The sequence below is a fragment of the Bos taurus genome, chromosome 11, assembly GCF_002263795.3.
Source record: "Bos taurus isolate L1 Dominette 01449 registration number 42190680 breed Hereford chromosome 11, ARS-UCD2.0, whole genome shotgun sequence".
Classification (NCBI taxonomy): Eukaryota; Metazoa; Chordata; class Mammalia; order Artiodactyla; family Bovidae; genus Bos; species Bos taurus.
In genome coordinates, this window is record NC_037338.1 from 106,644,078 (window position 1) to 106,660,958 (window position 16,881).

The 16,881-nt window shown below is 58.8% G+C and overlaps 1 protein-coding gene across 12 annotated transcripts in view; it reads left to right on the plus strand.

Moving 5' to 3' along the window:
• Positions 1-16,881, plus strand: part of EHMT1 (euchromatic histone lysine methyltransferase 1) — a 109,547-nt gene that overhangs the window by 65,538 nt on the left and 27,128 nt on the right. For 8 of the 12 annotated variants that reach the window (NM_001099041.1, XM_059891318.1, XM_024998807.2 and 5 more), the window contains 9 exon segments: positions 2,502-2,579; positions 3,514-3,634; positions 5,917-6,048; positions 8,731-8,876; positions 12,015-12,158; positions 12,774-13,000; positions 14,029-14,202; positions 15,230-15,312; positions 16,156-16,262. In NM_001099041.1, coding sequence (NP_001092511.1) covers positions 2,502-2,579; positions 3,514-3,634; positions 5,917-6,048; positions 8,731-8,876; positions 12,015-12,158; positions 12,774-13,000; positions 14,029-14,202; positions 15,230-15,312; positions 16,156-16,262 — 1,212 coding nt within the window. 12 annotated transcript variants of the gene reach the window in all.

A 16,881-nucleotide genomic window follows, 5' to 3' on the forward strand; every position in this document is an offset into this window, starting at 1 on the left:
ATTCTCGTCCACTGAGCCCTACGCCTCCCTTGACAGTCATGTGGCAGGAGTCTCAGAAGGTGTTAATCTGCCTGTTTTAGTGGGTAGTTCCAGTGCTCGCTGTTTTTAAAATAAAAACTATCCAGTGAAATGTAAAGATATGTACATAAAGCTGACTAAAGATGCCAGGAGAAAGTTGTATGTGTTGGTGGAAGTTTTAAACCATCACAAACACGAGTGAAGAGAAGATGCGGATAGCCACTGTCAGGGCCTCCCTGGCAGCTCAGTGATGAAAGGACCCACCTGCTGACGCAGGAGACCCCAGTGTGACCCCCAGGTCAGGAAGAACCCCGGAGGAGGGAATGGCAGCCCACTCCAGTATTCTTGCCTGGGAAATCCCATGGCTAGAGGAGCCTGGTGGGCTACAGTCCATGGGGTCACGAAGAGTTAAACACGACTAAGTGTCTAAACAGCAGCGGTAGCCCCACCTCCCCTCACACGGGTGCTCCGAGCTGGCCATTCTTGCCGCGCAGCTGTGAGGTGAAAGCCAGAGGGAGCATTAATATTTAAAAGGACAAGGGAGAGAGTTTGCTGAGAATATAATCCTCATCACTGTAGCCGGTTAGCCGAGCGTGGGTGGTCCTGCCAGTCGGAGAACACGCGGACAGCCTGTCAGCAGGATGCCCAGGACGCTGGCTGGCGTTTACGACCAGGGAGGTCAGGACGGCGCAGCCAGGCCTGTGTGCAGGGGCTGCTGCTTCCCTGATGGTCCTGGGGCCGTCTCAGCAGCTGAGGACTCGGAACACAGAGCCAGTATCACCCCCAGAGTTAGCTGTCATCCTGAAACACCGCCAGAGCACCTAGCAGTAAACTTAACAAGAGATGTCTGTGACCTGGAAGGGAAGTTATGTAACTTTGCTGAGAGAGGTTTAAAGAAACATAAGTTCATGGAATGACTCATAGTTTGTCTGAATGAGGAGATCCCTTGTGTAATTTCCCTTGCCCCATGTTATCCTTAAACTCATCAGAATCCTCACAGGACCTTCGGTGGGGTCACCTGATGTGGCGGTGTCATGGCGGGAACAGGTACAGGGTTGGCAGGATGGGGCTTGGTGGGGCTGGGCAGGCACCACGCGGGGCGGCCGCCCACCTTGCCGTCCGTCCGCAGCGTGGCAGTTTGCTGTCAGAGCTGGGCTTCCAGCTGGGGGCGAAGGCCGTGAGCTTCTCCGTGAATGTTACCAGGATGACTGGCAGCAGGTGGTCACGGGGCACAGGAGACGTGGGCTCCATTCCAGACACACAGGGCGGTGGTCTCGTGGTTCTGAGTACACTCAGACCACTGTGTACAAGGGTAGGTATAAATCAGAGAAGTTGTTACTTAAGAAAGCAAATTCCAGAAGATTTAAAATGTCCACACAGGGGCTTCCCTGGTGGTCCAGTAGTTAAGACTGTGCTTCCAGGGTAGGGACGAGGGTTCATTCCTCAGTTGGGAACTAAGACACCACATGCCGTGTAGTGCAGCCAGAAGTTAGAAAAGAGTTAACACAAAATACTCAACTGTGGGAAAAAAGCTTTGGAAACCATTTCTTCTAATCTCCGATGAAGGCTTGCTGGTGTAAGACACGAACCCAGAAGCTGTGAAGTGGGAAGTGGAGAGGTTTGACTCGTCCGGTTGGAATCTCAGACGTTTTATATAAAAAGAAAGAGGAGAAGCAAAGCCCATAAGACTTGGTAGGAAAATGTTGGTAACATGTTTAGCAGGCAGAGGAGATCTCTCCTGTGGGTGTGTAGCTCCCACAGTTACTAGAAAGCAGGGACCCAGGGGAGATAAGGGCCAGGGGTGTGGTCTCCTGGACTCAGAGGGAGAAACAGAGGGGCAGGGCTGGGGGTGCTTGGGCCTGTGGGCACCCCCCACCCCCAGCGCTGGCCGCGGTGGGAGCCCGTGTCTGCTGTTTCCCGTGGAGGGTGGGTGGTCTTAGCTGTCCTGTGCGATCGTGGAGGTTTGTAGCCCCTGGAGGAGCCACAGTGGGCATGTGTGCAGGGCAGAGGGGGGCACGGGTGCGCACGGGCTTCAGGGTCACTGTGCAGGTAGGGGCGGTGAGCACGGGCACCTCTGTTATGTGACGGGAGGGGTTCTGCAACACACTTCTCGTTAGAAGAAGGTGACTCAGAGAAGTGTGCAGGGTGCTGCTGCCGGGAGGCTGGGCACGCGTATCCACCTGGAAGGGGTCTGAGTGTTCGCTGCAGCCTGGGCCGGCCTGGGCCCTCGGCAGGGGCGGGTCGGTTTTACACTTTGTGTTTGTGCCGTGTGCGCTGGTCCTTCCTAATTGCTGTCTGCCACGCACGTTGATCTGTGTACAGTTGATGCCCTCCTCCACGCCAGGGCCGCCCTCCAGGTGGGCCCTTGGTGTGGAGCGGGAACGCGGGCGCCCCCAGCAGCCCCTCAGCACGGGGGTCCGGGTGCCTGCCCCCAGAGGGTCACTGGCTTCTCTTCTCTTTTGGGCCCCTGCGTGGCCGCTTAGGTGGACGGCGAGTCTGAAGAGGAGCAGGAGTCGGCCGGCACCGCGGACGAGGAGGAGGACGGAGACGAGTCCGACTTGGTAACCCCGGCGTGCGCGGATCCCTGGGTCCTGCGCGCAGAGTGGGAGGGGCCTCCGGGCCAGCGGGGCGGGGCTCAGAGCTGAGGGCGGGGTCGGAGGCTCGGCTGGCGGGCGGCGGGGCGGCGGGGCTCGGTGAGCTCGTGGCCGTGTCCGTCCAGCCAGAGCAGGTCTCTGAGAGGGAGACGGTGGCCACGTGGGGGCTGAGAGGAGGGCGCGAGGGCGGCGCTGTGGCGAGGCGCGTGTCTCCCCGGGGCCTGGCCCTGGTGCAGTGTAGCTCGCGCTGCTCCCTTCTCTGCGCGAGGCACAGGGCGCTGGGGCCCAGCTCCAGGCCCAGGCTCCCAGGCGGCTCTCGCGCAGGCGCTGAGCCGCCCCGGTATCTGAGGGTCTCGGGATTATAGGCCCTTAGGTGTCTTCTCACCCACGGCCAGCGAGGCTGCGAGACCCTCGTGTCAGACTTGGCAGCGTGGTCTGTGGGCTGGCTTTCTGTCTGGCTGGCTCAAGGCAGTTAGACCCTGCCTGCGTGGAGGTGTGAGATGCGGACACTCAGGAATCGTGGCGTGTCATGAGCGGTGACAGCCTCTTGCTCTCTGGGCTCTGGCTAACCTGGATGTAGACTTGAAGCAGACTGAAGCTTTGCTCCTTTTCTTTTGAGCACGGTGAATGGGTGCGTGTGACTGAAAGTGGACTCGCTTACTGAGCTGCTTTAGTGTCTGGTAGAACTCTCCCATGTATTTTTTTGTGTGTGTGCTGAAACTCAAGTAACGGCTTGGAGTGTGTTTAGGGACAAGCATGGGCATCTTTACGAATGTGACCTAGAAGGGACCGTCTGGGAGTGAGCGGGGTCTTGTGGGTGAGTGGTGGCCACAGGGCAGGAGCTGGAGCCTCTGCGCCCGGAGCCCACGCTCTGCCTTTCTGCCCTCTCCCCACTCCCCAGAGTTCTGAGTCCAGCGTCAAGAAGAAGTTCCTCAAGAGGAAGGGGAAGCCTGACAGCCCTTGGATCAAGCCAGCGAGGAAGAGGAGGCGGAGAAGCAAAAAGAAGCCCTGCTCTGTGTTAGGTAGGCACGGAGCCGCGCGACGCCTGGGCGGGAGCGCGCCTCAGCACTGGGGTCTGTGCAGGGCTGCGTTCACCTGGAGGACTCCACTGTTAGGACAGCAAACACCCCAGAAGGGACTTAATCGGAGCTGCTTTAGCAAGGGCTGCCCGGCGGTCTCCTGCCCGCGGCCCGCACCCCCACACACCCTGTGCCCTGCCCTCAGTGTCCTGGGGCCAGGCCCTGGGCCACAAAGCGCTGCTCAGCCCTTTGGTCAGTCCCCTTGATCCGGGGGTGGTTCTGTCCCAGGCAGACTGGGAGCGGAATGGCCTCAGGCTCAAGGGCCCAGCCCTTGTCTGCAGCTTTGCTGTGGAGGACTGAACGCCGCAGGGGGTGTGCAGTACTCTGGAGCAGGGCTGGTGAGCCCCCCTCGCGCCTGTGACAGGAGGTCCTGCCACGCCCTGTGCCTGGCCGAGACCCCTCCCTAGTCAGCCCTCGCGCTGCTCTGCGGGTCCTCGCCTGGGGCCGGCGCCGTGGGGCCCGCTCACGGGGGGCACCTCTCTTTGGCTTCTCCACGCGTCACCGGGTCACCGTGTCGTTGCTGGTGGGCAGTGCTGCTCAGCTTTAGTTCTCTGATGGAGAAGCAGGTCATGGAGCTGCCCTCGAAGTGCAGAGGGCCGCTGGCGGCCCCGCGTGGCGGGCGCTCGGGTCTGGGTCAGGTGGTGCGTGGGGCTTGTTGGCCCACCAGGCACCATGTTGTCCCTGAAGCTCCTCTCCTTCACTCACGGTTCCTCGTCTCTCTGCCTCGAATCATCACCCGAGGTCACACACCCCGTGTTTCTGTTGTCGGCTGATAAGCCGTTGTAGACCCAAGACTAAAAGTCACCGGTCCTGGGATGAAAGCTTGATCGCCACCGTCTTGGGTATAGCATGCAGAATGCCTGCCGGAATATTTATTCAAGCAGGACTTTGAATTGTATTCCCTTTGTAAAGTGTTTAAAATTGTACAGTCTGCTGGGGTTCCTCAGGTGGGTGGTGATTTCTGCAGGCGGTCAGCTCCTTCCTGCCTGAGATTTGGGTGCAGACTGGCCTGGACTCAGGGTCTTTGGATACCAAACTTCTGTATTATACCTGTTCAATTCCCATCATTGAAATAACATCAGTGGCTTGTCTGTGAAGTGTGGGCATTTGCCCTTTGCTGGAGGTGTTAACTATGCTGTGTAAACGCCCGTTTTCACAGGCTTCTTCAGTGAGATGCCCTTACGATGACTGATACCCAGGTGGCTTCCTGGGTCATGTAGATAGGAACCTCTCACCCCGTGATGGCTCCTCACCCCGTGATGGCTCCTCACTTGCATACTCGCCTCTCGTTGGCATGTTCAGAGTGTGTTACCCTCTGGCGGGTGAGGGGCTCCTTAAACCCCGTTCTCATGGATGGACATTCCCTCCAGCCTTTCCCTGTGGATCCTGGAGTCCACGGCCTGAGCTGGACAGGTTCCCAGTGATGCTGTGTGTCTGAGGCGTCTTTAGCTGCCGCACAGCAGCTAGTCTTTGAAACCTGCCACTCGACTTTTCTCTTACTTTAACATGGAACGTGTGTACAGTGTTTCTACTTGTGTCCTCAGATCGTTTTATCAGCTTTAATCCAGCTCACGAGGGTGTAGAGAAAGGCGCTTTCATGTGTCTGTGCCTTTGCTCTCCTTGACGAGGCTGCCCCATCCCCGGGGAGCCCGAGTGGAAATGGGACCAGGCAGGAGAAGTGTGGGCGGGTGTGTGTGTGTGATCCGCACGGCTGGTGAGTGTACGTCTCGCATGTGCACGTGTGTGATTTGTGTGGCTGGCGAGCATCCGTGTGTCTAGCGTGCGTGTGTGATCTTTGTTGTCGGCGAGCATCTGTATGACACGCGTGTGTGTGAGATGTTTGTTGCTGGTGAGCGTCTGTATGTCTTGCACATGTCTGTATGACACTTGGCGTGCGTGTGTGATCCGTGTGCCTGGCAAGCGTCTGTCTCTCTCGCGCGCGCGTGTGTGATCTTTGTTGCTGGTGAGCATCTGTATGACACGCATGCGTGTGTGAGATGTTTGTTGCTGGCTAGCATCTGTATGTCTCTCGTGTACATGTGTGTGATCTGTGTCTGGCAAGTGTCTATGTGTCTCGTGTGCATGTGTGTGCGATCTGTGTACCTGCGAGCGTCTGTATGGTCTGCATGCGCATGTGTGGGATCTGCGTGGCTGGCGAGGCTCTGTGCCTCGGGGTGGCGGTGCGGCCCCAGCCCCCCGTTTGATGAGGGCACCTTTGGTTGCAGGTTCTGAAGCCTCTGCGTCGTCTTCGGGCAGTGTGGAGCCAACGGCGCCTGGCGACGGCGGGGGGTACATGGAGGTGCCGCTGGACTCCTTGAATCTCCATGTCCAGGGTGCGCTGACCTCTGACACAGAAGGTGAACGCGTGCGTGGTGGGGCCAGTGGGGGGAGGGCACATTGGATGCTGCGCGGGCAGGACACGGTGCCGGTCGCTGTGCCCCAGAGGTTGGGTGCAGACACCTGCTGGGGTGGCGGTCCCACAGGCCACACGAGCTCTTGTCGGCTCCCCGCGGGAGGTGCCTCTGCCCGCAGGTGGCAGTGTTCTGCGTAACCTGACTGTTTCATGGCCTCGGACTCCAGCAGTGTTGGCAGAAACGTGTGCCCGCGTCGGGGTTGAGCTGCTGGTGTTCAGATGCCCCGTGGTGCGTATCCGGGGCTGGGCCCTTCACCGAGGTCCTTGCTCCACGGTGCTGGGGTCCTGGCACTGGGGCTGTGTACTCCCACCATCCAAAAACCTTTATCTGGAAAAGGAGCTAACAGCTATTTGGCCCTTGTGGGAAATCAGTTTGAAATCTGGGGATGATGTAAAACCCCTGTTAACTTTGTCTCATGGACTTTGGTGGCTGAAGGGTATGGCTTCCGGCAGGGTTTAGCCAGACGTTGTGGAAAGGATAGATGGATGGCCTTTGGCTGTGAGCACTAGGGGAGTTTGGGTGCTTGTTCAACTCAGGAAACTACATCTGTAGCTTGGGAAGGAAGTCACAGGCTTCTCCATCAGAGAAACAGCAGCTTTTCTTCTTGCTGCAAATTAGCAGAAACCATCCAGTGACCCCTCACGCCCTCCTTCCCAGTGACGTGACGTGTGTGTTCTCTGCTTCCAGACGTTCTTAGCTTTGTCTCAGGAGTGTGCTGACTTGGACGCCTGCGGGAAGCAGTGCTTATTTTACCAAATTGCGCATGGTCGGTGGTGTGAGGGCAGTGCGGCGGGGGTGCCTGTCTAGGCTGAGCCCCGGGCTCAGGGGCGGTGGCCTCTGCCTTCGCGTGCTTCTGTTCAGCTCCTCTAAGTAAGGGCCTCGCTGGTGGGAGCCCTGCATTAGGAGGAGAGGCAGCTGCCGGGCGCGGGGCGAGATGCTCCTCTGAGGGTGTTTCTCACGGTGCCAGCCCTGCCAGGGCCGCCCAGTCACGCGGTATCTGGAGAGCCAGCTCTTTGCAGGGACAAGTCGGGGTCTCCAGGTGTATGTATTCAGTCCTGGAGTTTCAGACCCTCGAGAGAGGGCAGCGGCCTGGGGATCCTTGGCAGCGAGCCCTGTGACCTGGACCCTCGGGAAGGCGAGGACCGACCTGGTCACGGGGTCCCGGCTCCAGCCCAGAGAGCGTTTGCATTGGGATGCGCAGTGGCCCTCATCCGTGCCCCCGGGTCTGCCGAGCCGGGGTTGGGTGCTGCTCTGACCCCGGTGGCTGGCTGGGGCTGTGGGCAGATGGCCACAGCCGGGGGGCATGTACAGGGTCCACTGGGACCCGTCCGTCTGGCGCCCTGTAGCTCCTCTGCCTGGCCTGCTGGCCGGCCCTTCCCTCGCCCTGGCCTTGCGGCCCGTGTCCTGGGCTCAGAGTCAGTCAGCTGAGCAGCATCGGGGTCAGTGCAGGTGGGTCACACCCCTCCGTTTGCTCTTGGGAGGCAGCGAGGGCGGGATCCCTGGGGTCTCAGGGTTGCCCTCCAGTCTGGTTCTCGCATGAGCCGGCTGCTCCTGCCGCCAGGGCACGGCTGGGTCTGGGTCCCGAGTGTCCTGGGCCCAGCCTGGCTCCCGCGCAGGGAGGGGAGTGGGCCATGGGACTGTGCTGTGAGAAGGAACAGGGACTTGCCTTCCTTTGGAAGCCGTAGCTGGGTTGAGGGCTGTTTCTGGCCACTGGCCTGTGTCCCCACCAGGAGCCAGCCTGACCGTGAGCCCCCTTTCCCTGGCACTGCCCCCTCGCCTGCCTGCAGGCAGGTCGGGGTGATGTTGCTGTGCCCAAAAGGCTTGCCATGATCCTGGTTTTCTTCTTTGTTTTCCTCCACACGTCCGTCATTCAGCTGGAGAAGCAAGCTCTCTGTGCGGTTATAGTGGGTCATCACTGAACAGGCTGCCTCTAAACCCTTCCAGGTGGTGCTAACTTGCTTCAGTCATGTCCCACTCTTGGTAACCCCATAGACAGTAGCCCACCGGGCTCGTCTGCCCATGGGATTCTCCAGGCAAGAACACTGGAGTGGGTTGCCATGCCCTCCTCCAGGGGAATCTCCTGACCCAGGGACTGAACCCATGTCTCTTATGTCTCCTGCATTGGCAGACGGGTTCTTTACCACTTAGCGCCACCTGGAAAACCCAAAATGTCTCCAGATACTACCAAGTGTCTCGAAGGCAAAGGAATCACGCTCCGTCGTGTCAGACTGTTTGTGACCCCATGGACTGTAGCCTGCCAAGCTCCTCTGTCCATGGAGTTCTCCAGGCAAGAACACTGGAGTGGGTTGCCATTCCCTTCCCCAAGGGATCTTCCCAACTCAGGGATGGAGCCCAGTCTCCTGCGTCGCAGGCAGGTTCTCCACCACCTGAGCCACCGGGGAAGCCCCCCTTCTGAGTGGCCCAAACATTTAATTTGTGGCTGCAGCTCTGAGCGGAGCAGGGAGGACGAGCGCTCCCCTCGTGGGGAGTGCAGTCTTGGCCTGGGTTACCTGTGTGCTGCCGTGAGCGTGTCTGCAGGGACCCTGTCGCCGGTGACCCAAGTGTAGCAGAGCGTCTGGGCGGGTGGCATGGCGGTGACACTCAACGCGTCTGCTGTGACTGCAGGGCTGGCCAACGGTCCTGATGCAGGCGAGACGGATGGCCTCCAGGAGGTGCCCCTCTGCAGCTGCCGGATGGAGACCCCAAAGAGCCGGGAGATCACCACTCTGGCCAACAACCAGTGCATGGCCACAGAGAGTGTGGACCACCAGGTGAGCCGCCGCGTCTGTGTCGGGGGGTGCCCTGCCTGGCGGCGCCAGGCTGCCTGGGGAGGCGGGCTGTTTGTGTGGCCATGCTGAGGCTGGGGGCGGACATGGCCGTGGGTACTGCTCTGCTGAGGCGACGCTTCCCAGAGGCTTTCCTGCTTGGCTGTGCACTTGAACGTGGATGGCAGAGGCTGAGGCCCCACCCACCTTCTTTAGAGGAGCTTCCCATACAGAGAGTCTCGCAGCTGACTGCTGACCCTGCTGCTCGGGGCCAGCCGCCGCCACTCTTGGCTTTGAGCCAGTGGTCACGGCATGTCTCGTGGAGCAGAAACAGCAGTGGCTCCTGCTGTCACGTGACGCGTCGCGGACGGTTGGATGTGTGTGTCCTCTGCTCTGGCCACACGCAGGCAGCTTCCGCCACCGCCTGTGGCCCTGCGTCTGTGTGGCCTGGTGTTCCCGGCCGGTTGGTCCCCTTTATCTTGGGTCACGGGGCTGGAGGCCGGCACTCGTCCGGGCTATGCGGCGGTCCCTGCGTCCAGCTTGGTTTGGCCAGAGCGCCTTCAGGGACGCGTCGGTCCCGTTGCCCACAGCTCCTCAAGGCTCCCTGCAGGGCAGTTGTGCCTTCAGAGCTCTGCCGAATGCTGCCCGGTGAGCAGTTGGGCAGCTTCCCATACTTCCTGCCACGACCGCAGTGTCGCTGGGACAGGCAACCCCCTCACCCGCAGGGCTGCTGGGCCCTGAAGCGGGCCCGTCCTGTGTTTGTAGAGCAAGTAGTGACGTCTCTTCCTGCTTTTCCGAGTAATGAGCCGGTGCTTCGGCTGTCTCTCCCCACTGCCATTCCCTGCAGTTCGTCTTAGTGACTCAGGGTCTTTTCCTGGGAAATTGATCCAGAAAACAATGCAGGTCAGATGTTGGGCTTGATGAGTCTGTCTCAGGTGGCGGGCACACCAGTAACCGCACCAGGGGCAGAAAGCAGGATTGGCCCCGGGGAGCCGCCACGTGGCTCCTGTGCCCCGCCGCCCATTCGTCCTCTGTGCTTCTCTGGAACGGCAGGACCATTGGGCCCTGTGATTGGAGTCAGCGGCTCCCAGACGCGCAGGGCGTCCAGCCCACTTGTCTGCAGTTTAGACACAGGTGGACCTGGCTCAGTGGCGGGGGTGCACCCCAGCCAAGGCGTGGCCTCTGGGTTCTTCTGACGCTGGAGCTGTGGGGTCTCACTGCCTGTGCTTGGCACCCCCTCAGAGTTTCAGTGTGCATCTGTGCTGCTCACTGTTCACTTGGCAGCTGATGGTTTCATGAGGACTTGTCATTTCACCTCGTCACGTTACACAGCAGAGCCCCAGAGGAAGAGCCTTCTCTTCATTTCCTGGTCGTTGAGGCCGTGGGTTTGTTCTCTGTTTTTGGAGGTTGACCAGTTCTGCTTCTAAAATATTACGAACTCACATGTTTAAACAGATTCAGCAGGTTTTAGTCTTTGTGTTATTGGTATTATTGCAGCTTCCCCGCACACCTGGGCCTGCAGGGCCCTATTCATCTTGGCCTCACAGCATCATTTCACAGTGATACTGAAATGCCATTATGAAGACCATTTTTGAAATGATTCTCAGAAAGTGAACTGCCTCTCTTTGCTGCTTCACAGAGCACACAGGAGCGTTTGTATGTTTGCACGAGTGATTTCCATGGTGTTACAGTCACTCACAGTCAGGACACCTGGATGGTCTCGGGGTAGGGGACGAGATGAGTGGGTGGTGGACTGAGACATGCACATCGCAGCAGATCTTTTAAGGAACCCCCTTGTGGAGCCAGAGAAGAATGTCCACACTCGTCTGCTCCGAATGCAGAAGCAGATGTACGACCTGGCTGTCTTATTAAACCAGATGTTAAAGAATTTTGTGAACAGTATAAAACAAAACAATGACACATTGCTCATTAAATAGTTTAAAAATAACTTTTATTTAAAATATGTTCTTTTTTTTTTTTTCATTTAAAGAGTAAAATTCAATGTTTTTTAGTAAGTCAGAGTTGTGCAACTATCACTACAATCAATTTTACAACATTTTCATCACCCCAAAATAACCACATCCCCTTAACATGTTAGCGTCAGGCCCAAATTCTCCCATCCCCCCAGCTCTACTTTCTGCTTTCTCTATAGATTTGCCTATATAAATGGGAACATACATTATGTGGTCTTTAGTGACTGTTTTTTTCACTTAGTATGTAAAATATGTTCTTTATGTGATAGGTTTAATTGTTATTTTAAATTTAAATTCTCTCTTAAATTCTAACATGGTCGGTATGAATGGGTGTACTGTACTTGGGCAAAGCTCTTTGGGCCTTCAGCCGTTGTTGAGAGTGAACAAGAATGCTGAAGGCGGGGACTCTGAGGACACTGCTCTCCATCCTCTGCTCTCTCTCTCTCGCCCTGTCCTGCTCTCTCTCAGCTCAGCTTTGTCCAGGTTTCCTTGTGCCCTGACTGGAGGTTGGGTTTGAGGGCTCCTTGTGGCTGGCCTGTGCTGGCCCCAGGTCCCAAGCTGGACCCGCTGGGGTTGGGCAGCGTCTCCCAGGCTGCCCGCTCTTCTGGGGTACAGGGAGGCCCTTCTGGTGTCTGGCTCCCACCTGTCCCGGGTCCGTAGGGTACTGCCCTGTCACTGCCCGCACCCTGGTGTCTCAAGGCCCACCCCACCCACCTGCATTCTGTGGCCTTTGGTTTTAAGTGTCATCTCTGGTTTTGGTTTTGCTAATTGCTCTGGTTTTTTTGTGGGATTCCATCGAATTCTTAAGCTGCTGTTACTTTCCCAAAAATATTTCTTCTCTTTGAATACCCAGGCCACCTCGGCCTCAGCGGCTGACGCCCTCAGAGCCGGTTCCCTCATCTCCATCCCGTGAACTTTACCGAGGCATCGTCCACGTGCTTGAGGTTGCCTCTCAGCATGCGTCTATGTCACACGTGTGACAGACACACACAGTCGTGCAGCCAGCACACTCCTGATTTCTGTGCGGGGGTGGGGGGGCATTGACTCTCACTGGACCCATTTCTTCTGGTGGGCTGGTGGATGTGGAGGACCGCACCGCCTGCACCCTTTGCTTTCCTGACCCCCTCCCATGCTGGGTGTGGCGCGCTGACCCGGTCTCTCCCGATTGCAGCTGGGCAGGTGCACGAACAGCGTGGTGAAGCATGAGCTGATGCGTCCGTCCAGCAAGGCACCGCTGCTGGTGCTGTGTGAGGACCACCGGGGCCGGATGGTGAAGCACCAGTGCTGCCCCGGCTGCGGCTACTTCTGCACGGCCGTGAGTGCCGCCCGCCTCCCGGGCACGCCCAGCCCCTCCCCACTGCTCCTGGCGCTGCCCGGCAGGACCGCCTGCCCCGTGTTGCCACCTGCAGAGCCCCGGGCCGTCCTCCTCGGTGGCTCAGCCACAGGTGCTCCCAGGCCCTCTCCTGGGCTCACGGGCTCCACGTGGCCCTTCGTGCTCCCGGCCGAGAGCCTCTCTCCTGGGGCTTCTCCGGATGCCACGGCTCTGTGTCCTCCCAGTCCTCCACATCCTTCCATGCCTCTGCTGAAAGATGGCCCCGGGTCCCACTTTCTGCCCCAGAGCCCCGCCTGCGGCTGGGGGACTCTGCTGAGGGCTGTTGCCAGCTCTCAGGGCTGTGAGTCTGCTTCCCGGGTGTGTCCTCCGTGGGTCTCCTGTCGACCTGGTCTTATACATGGCTCACCCGCTGAGCAGCGTGGCGCAGAGCGAGGCGCGGGGGTGGGGATGCCCTCCGCTTCAAGCAGGGCGCAGGGCCACAGGCCTTCTCTCCTCCCCACGCCGGCTTCCTGCCCCACATGTGCCTGCACCTCGGGTTCACTTGCTTTTCTGCATTTTACTCCCAGTGAGAATGACTTGTTGCTTTCCCATCTTTAGGGTAATTTTATGGAATGTCAGCCTGAGAGCAGCATTTCTCATCGTTTCCACAAAGCCTGTGCCTCTCGAGTCAATAATGCCAGCTACTGTCCCCACTGTGGGGAGGAGACCTCCAAGGCCAAAGAGGTGACCATTGCAAAGGCAGACACGACGTCCACGGTGACCCTGGCCCCTGGGCAGGAGAAGAGCTGTGCAGCAGAGGGCAGGGCCGACACCACCACGGGCAGGTATGTGCCCCCAGCCGCCAGGGGGTCTCCCTGCTGGCGCACGCGCCGTGAGCTCTGACCCGTGAGGCTGGGAGGCACGGTGACTTGTGTTTGCTCGCTGCGCTGTGCACGTGTCTCCTCTGCACACTCATTCACCTGTGTGTGGACCTGTGTCACACCGTCCTCCGTGATGTGTGTCCGTGCTCTGTGTTGAAGCACAGTGCTCCCTGAGCCTGCGGTGCCTGTGCGTGCCTGTCCCTGCCTGCGTGCACCTGTGTGTACGTGTACGACGTGGAGCGTCAGCATCAGCTGCTGTATGGTCTGCTGTTACTGTGCTATGTTTAGGACGCCCTAGCTGAACACACAAGAAACAGTCTACAAGAGAAGGATTTGTATTGCAAACATATAGTTTTCTTCCTAAAAGAATTAGGTGGAAATAGCTGAAGAACTCGTAGAGCTAATTGGAGTTAGTCGTCCAGATGATCAGTTAAGAAAAGGTGTCAGAAGCCTTGTCCTCACCAGCCTGTCCAGCTGGAAGCCAGGGTGAAGGAGAGCCTTCAAAACAGCAGCAAACTCACGACCTACCCTAACCCGTGACTGAAAATCCGCTGAAGGTTAAGAGGCTCAAATTGTAAACATTCAGAACTTAGTATGGGGATGGTGTTGATGCCATCATATTTTTGTGAATTAATTATGTTAGTCTATAAGTTTAATGCTCTTTGAGTCAAAATTCCAAGGTGTTCCTTGTATTGGTCAGGCAGTGGACTTGAGATTCAACCTGGAGTGGATTCTAAAGCAAATTTGAACACTGGTCCAGAAGCCTAGGAAAGGCTGCCCTCACTTCTGAGTGCTCCCTGGGACTTGGTCTGCGTCTGGGCACTGCCCTCTGGGCCGGGACAGACAGTGAGCCCGAGGTCGTTTTCCGTCTCGGAGGAGCAGCACAGCTGGGGGCTGGGGGATCCTGTTTTGTGTATTCATTGGTTTCCGTAAGAGGGGGAGTTTGCATGTCTCTAAAACTCAGAATTCCACTTATTTCCTCCTCCCCGAAGCGCTGCTGGCCCCCTGCTCTCAGAGGAGGACAAGCCGCAGAGCCTGGCCCCCCAGGTGCCGGAGGGCTTCGACCCCACAGGGCCGGCTGGGCTGGGGAAGCCGGCGCCAGGCCTCTCCCAGGGCCCTGGGAAGGAGACCCTGGAGAGCGCACTCATCGCCCTGGATTCCGAGAAGTAAGCCCTTCTTGCAGCCTCCACCCCCCCATCCTCCTGCACAAGGCCCCCACTGCGTTGCTGGGTGTCCCCGTCAGCCAGCGTCTGTGCGCACCGAGGCCACATGTGCCCTCCATGTGCTCCCCCGGGGCGCGGGTGCTCCCAGGCGTCGCTGAAGCCGCTCTGAGGGCTGTTGACACACCTCCTCGTTAGTCTGGAAGCCATGGAAACCAGTCGCAGCTTGTCGTGGCACACCCCCTGATGGCATGGTGAGGGTAGTCCCGGAAGCCGGTGAGGCTTCCCAGACGCTGCCGGCCAGAGCTCTGACCTCAGGACCGGAGGGCCGCCACTGCTCTGACGCTGCTCGTCTGTGAGGGCGGGTCTGGAGCAGGCACCCTCTTGGTCTTGCCTGCACCACCTGGGAGTCTGCAGGAGGGCCTGGCGCCCCTGATCCGTGACCGCACGGGTGACCCGCCGCACAAGTGACCCTGCGCGCAGGTGACCCTGCGCACAGGGTCTTGTGGTCAGGGCTGCAGCCAGGCTGCGTGGCTCCTCCCTGGAGCATCAGGGTCCTGTCTTGTTCTTGGGTAGTTGTGTTGTGGGACATGGTCCCAAGTCCCCACGGCTCTCTTTTGGCCTCCAGCCTGGTCTCTGATCCTGGTCTCACAGTGACTATTGGGTGCCCTGTCCCTTCATTAGGCCCAGACTCTACTTGAGCAGGGTGGGTGTAGCTGGGTGGGATACCCTGCCCCACCACCTCAGGGGTCCCTCTATGCCCCGTGTGGAATGCCGAGGCCTCAGGGACCGTTCCCATGTGTAGGTGAAGGAGATGATCATGCGTTTTTAGTGTTTTTATTGTGAGATGCCTGGTGGATGTGGCATCTTTCACCTTGAAGGCTGGACATAAGGGCCTCACCCAGACCTCCCCAGCCTGCAGGTGGTGTGTGTGGGTGTGGGTGTGTACATGCATGCGTGCGTGTGTGTGTGTCCGCGTGAATGTGTGTGGTAGGGGAGCTGTGCTTACCGCTGACCCGTGTTCTCTCCACAGACCCAAGAAGCTCCGCTTCCACCCGAAGCAGCTGTACTTCTCGGCGCGGCAAGGGGAGCTGCAGAAGGTGCTGCTCATGTTGGGTAGGTGGGCGAGCACGCCTCTGTCGTCGCAGGGCCCGCCGTGTCCCACCCTGTCCCATTGCTCTGGTCGGTGCATACAGGCCGCTCCTGGGGTTCAGCCTGTTCGCCATGTTCACGCTCAGTCAAGGTGGTGGGTGTGCTTGCTTGGAATTAGCAGGAATGAGGTGTGTGATGGTTAAGAGGTGCTGTGGAGTCAGTAGGGGCGTGGTCAGGAGCCAGGCTCGTGCCGTGTGGACCTGCCTGCGTCTTCTGTGCAGAGAGCAGCCCGGGACACCCGTGCTGTCAGCGGCCTCCTGCCGCTGTGGTTCTGACCCGCCGGGTGCTGAGGAGCAGGCAGCGCTTTGCTTCTGAGCTCACAGCTTAGGCTTGACTTTTGGGCTGGAGAAGGTGGACGCAGAATCTGTTTACTTGATAGGAAGTTAAGAAACAAGTGTAGCAGTTTGTCCTGGGGTAAAAAAGGTTTTATGTTGACCAAGGTGGCAATTTTTATCATTTTTCTGTTAGACCTTGTGCGGTACTGAGGTCGCCTCACTGTTCTGGGGTTAACTCATGATCCGTGTCCATGCCAGGCTGGGAGCTGCGCTCAGTAATTGCCTCCCCTTAGGGCCTGGCCTGGGGGTCCTGCTCCCATGGAGTGTCCATCCTGGGGCCCCTCCAGCCTCATGTTGGGGCCGAGGCCGGCTGGGGGACACGGGAGGGCCAGGGGCCCAGAGTTAGCAGTGGTGCTGGGGCCTTTGATTGCAGCCTGCCTGCCGTCCCCCGGGGCCTCCCCACCCCGGCCCGGCCCGCCTGGGTGCTGGGGTCGTGCCTGATGAGTGAGTGGCACCTCTTGTTTGTTTGCAGTTGACGGGATCGACCCCAACTTCAAGATGGAGCATCAGAACAAGCGCTCGCCCCTGCACGCCGCGGCGGAGGCTGGCCACGTGGACATCTGCCACATGCTGATCCAGGTCGGCCGTGGGCCGTGGGCGGCAGCGAGGGCCCAGGGCCTAGCCGCTGCCGTCCTGAGGGTTGTGTGCCTCTCGGTGTTTCCCGATTGGTTCTTGTTCACTTCGGGTTTCCATGTTGCCGACTTCCCAGGCTGGGGGTCCAGCCGAGGCATGCACACGTGCCACTCTGCCCACCTCCTGCAGTGAGAGCTTATGTCCTGTGGTCCCGTGAATATTCCATGGTTGTATGAGGGGCACCCCCCACCCAGCAGGCACACTGGCCTCTGTGTTATCTGAAAGTGCGTCGCCCACTCTCAGCACTGTCTCTCTGGGAGGTCTCCCCAACCCAGGCCCCTGTGGGACCTCTATTCTTTGGAGGCCACCTTGCAGCTGGTTCTTCATCTCTGGATCCTTCAGGAAATCTCCTTTCGCTCGTGGGTCTAGACTTGCTGCTCAGCCCCCAGCTCAGTCTGGGGGGTTTTCTGTCTGGGCTCTGGGGCCCTCCCTGAGCGCCCACCCTGTGTTTCCCTGGCGCACCTTCTCTCCAGCTCTGCGTCCTTCGAGTCCACCTTCTTAGGCGCTGCTCCACGTGACCCTCAGCTCCTTTTGGGGGCTCACAGGTGCTGCCTCATTTCAATCC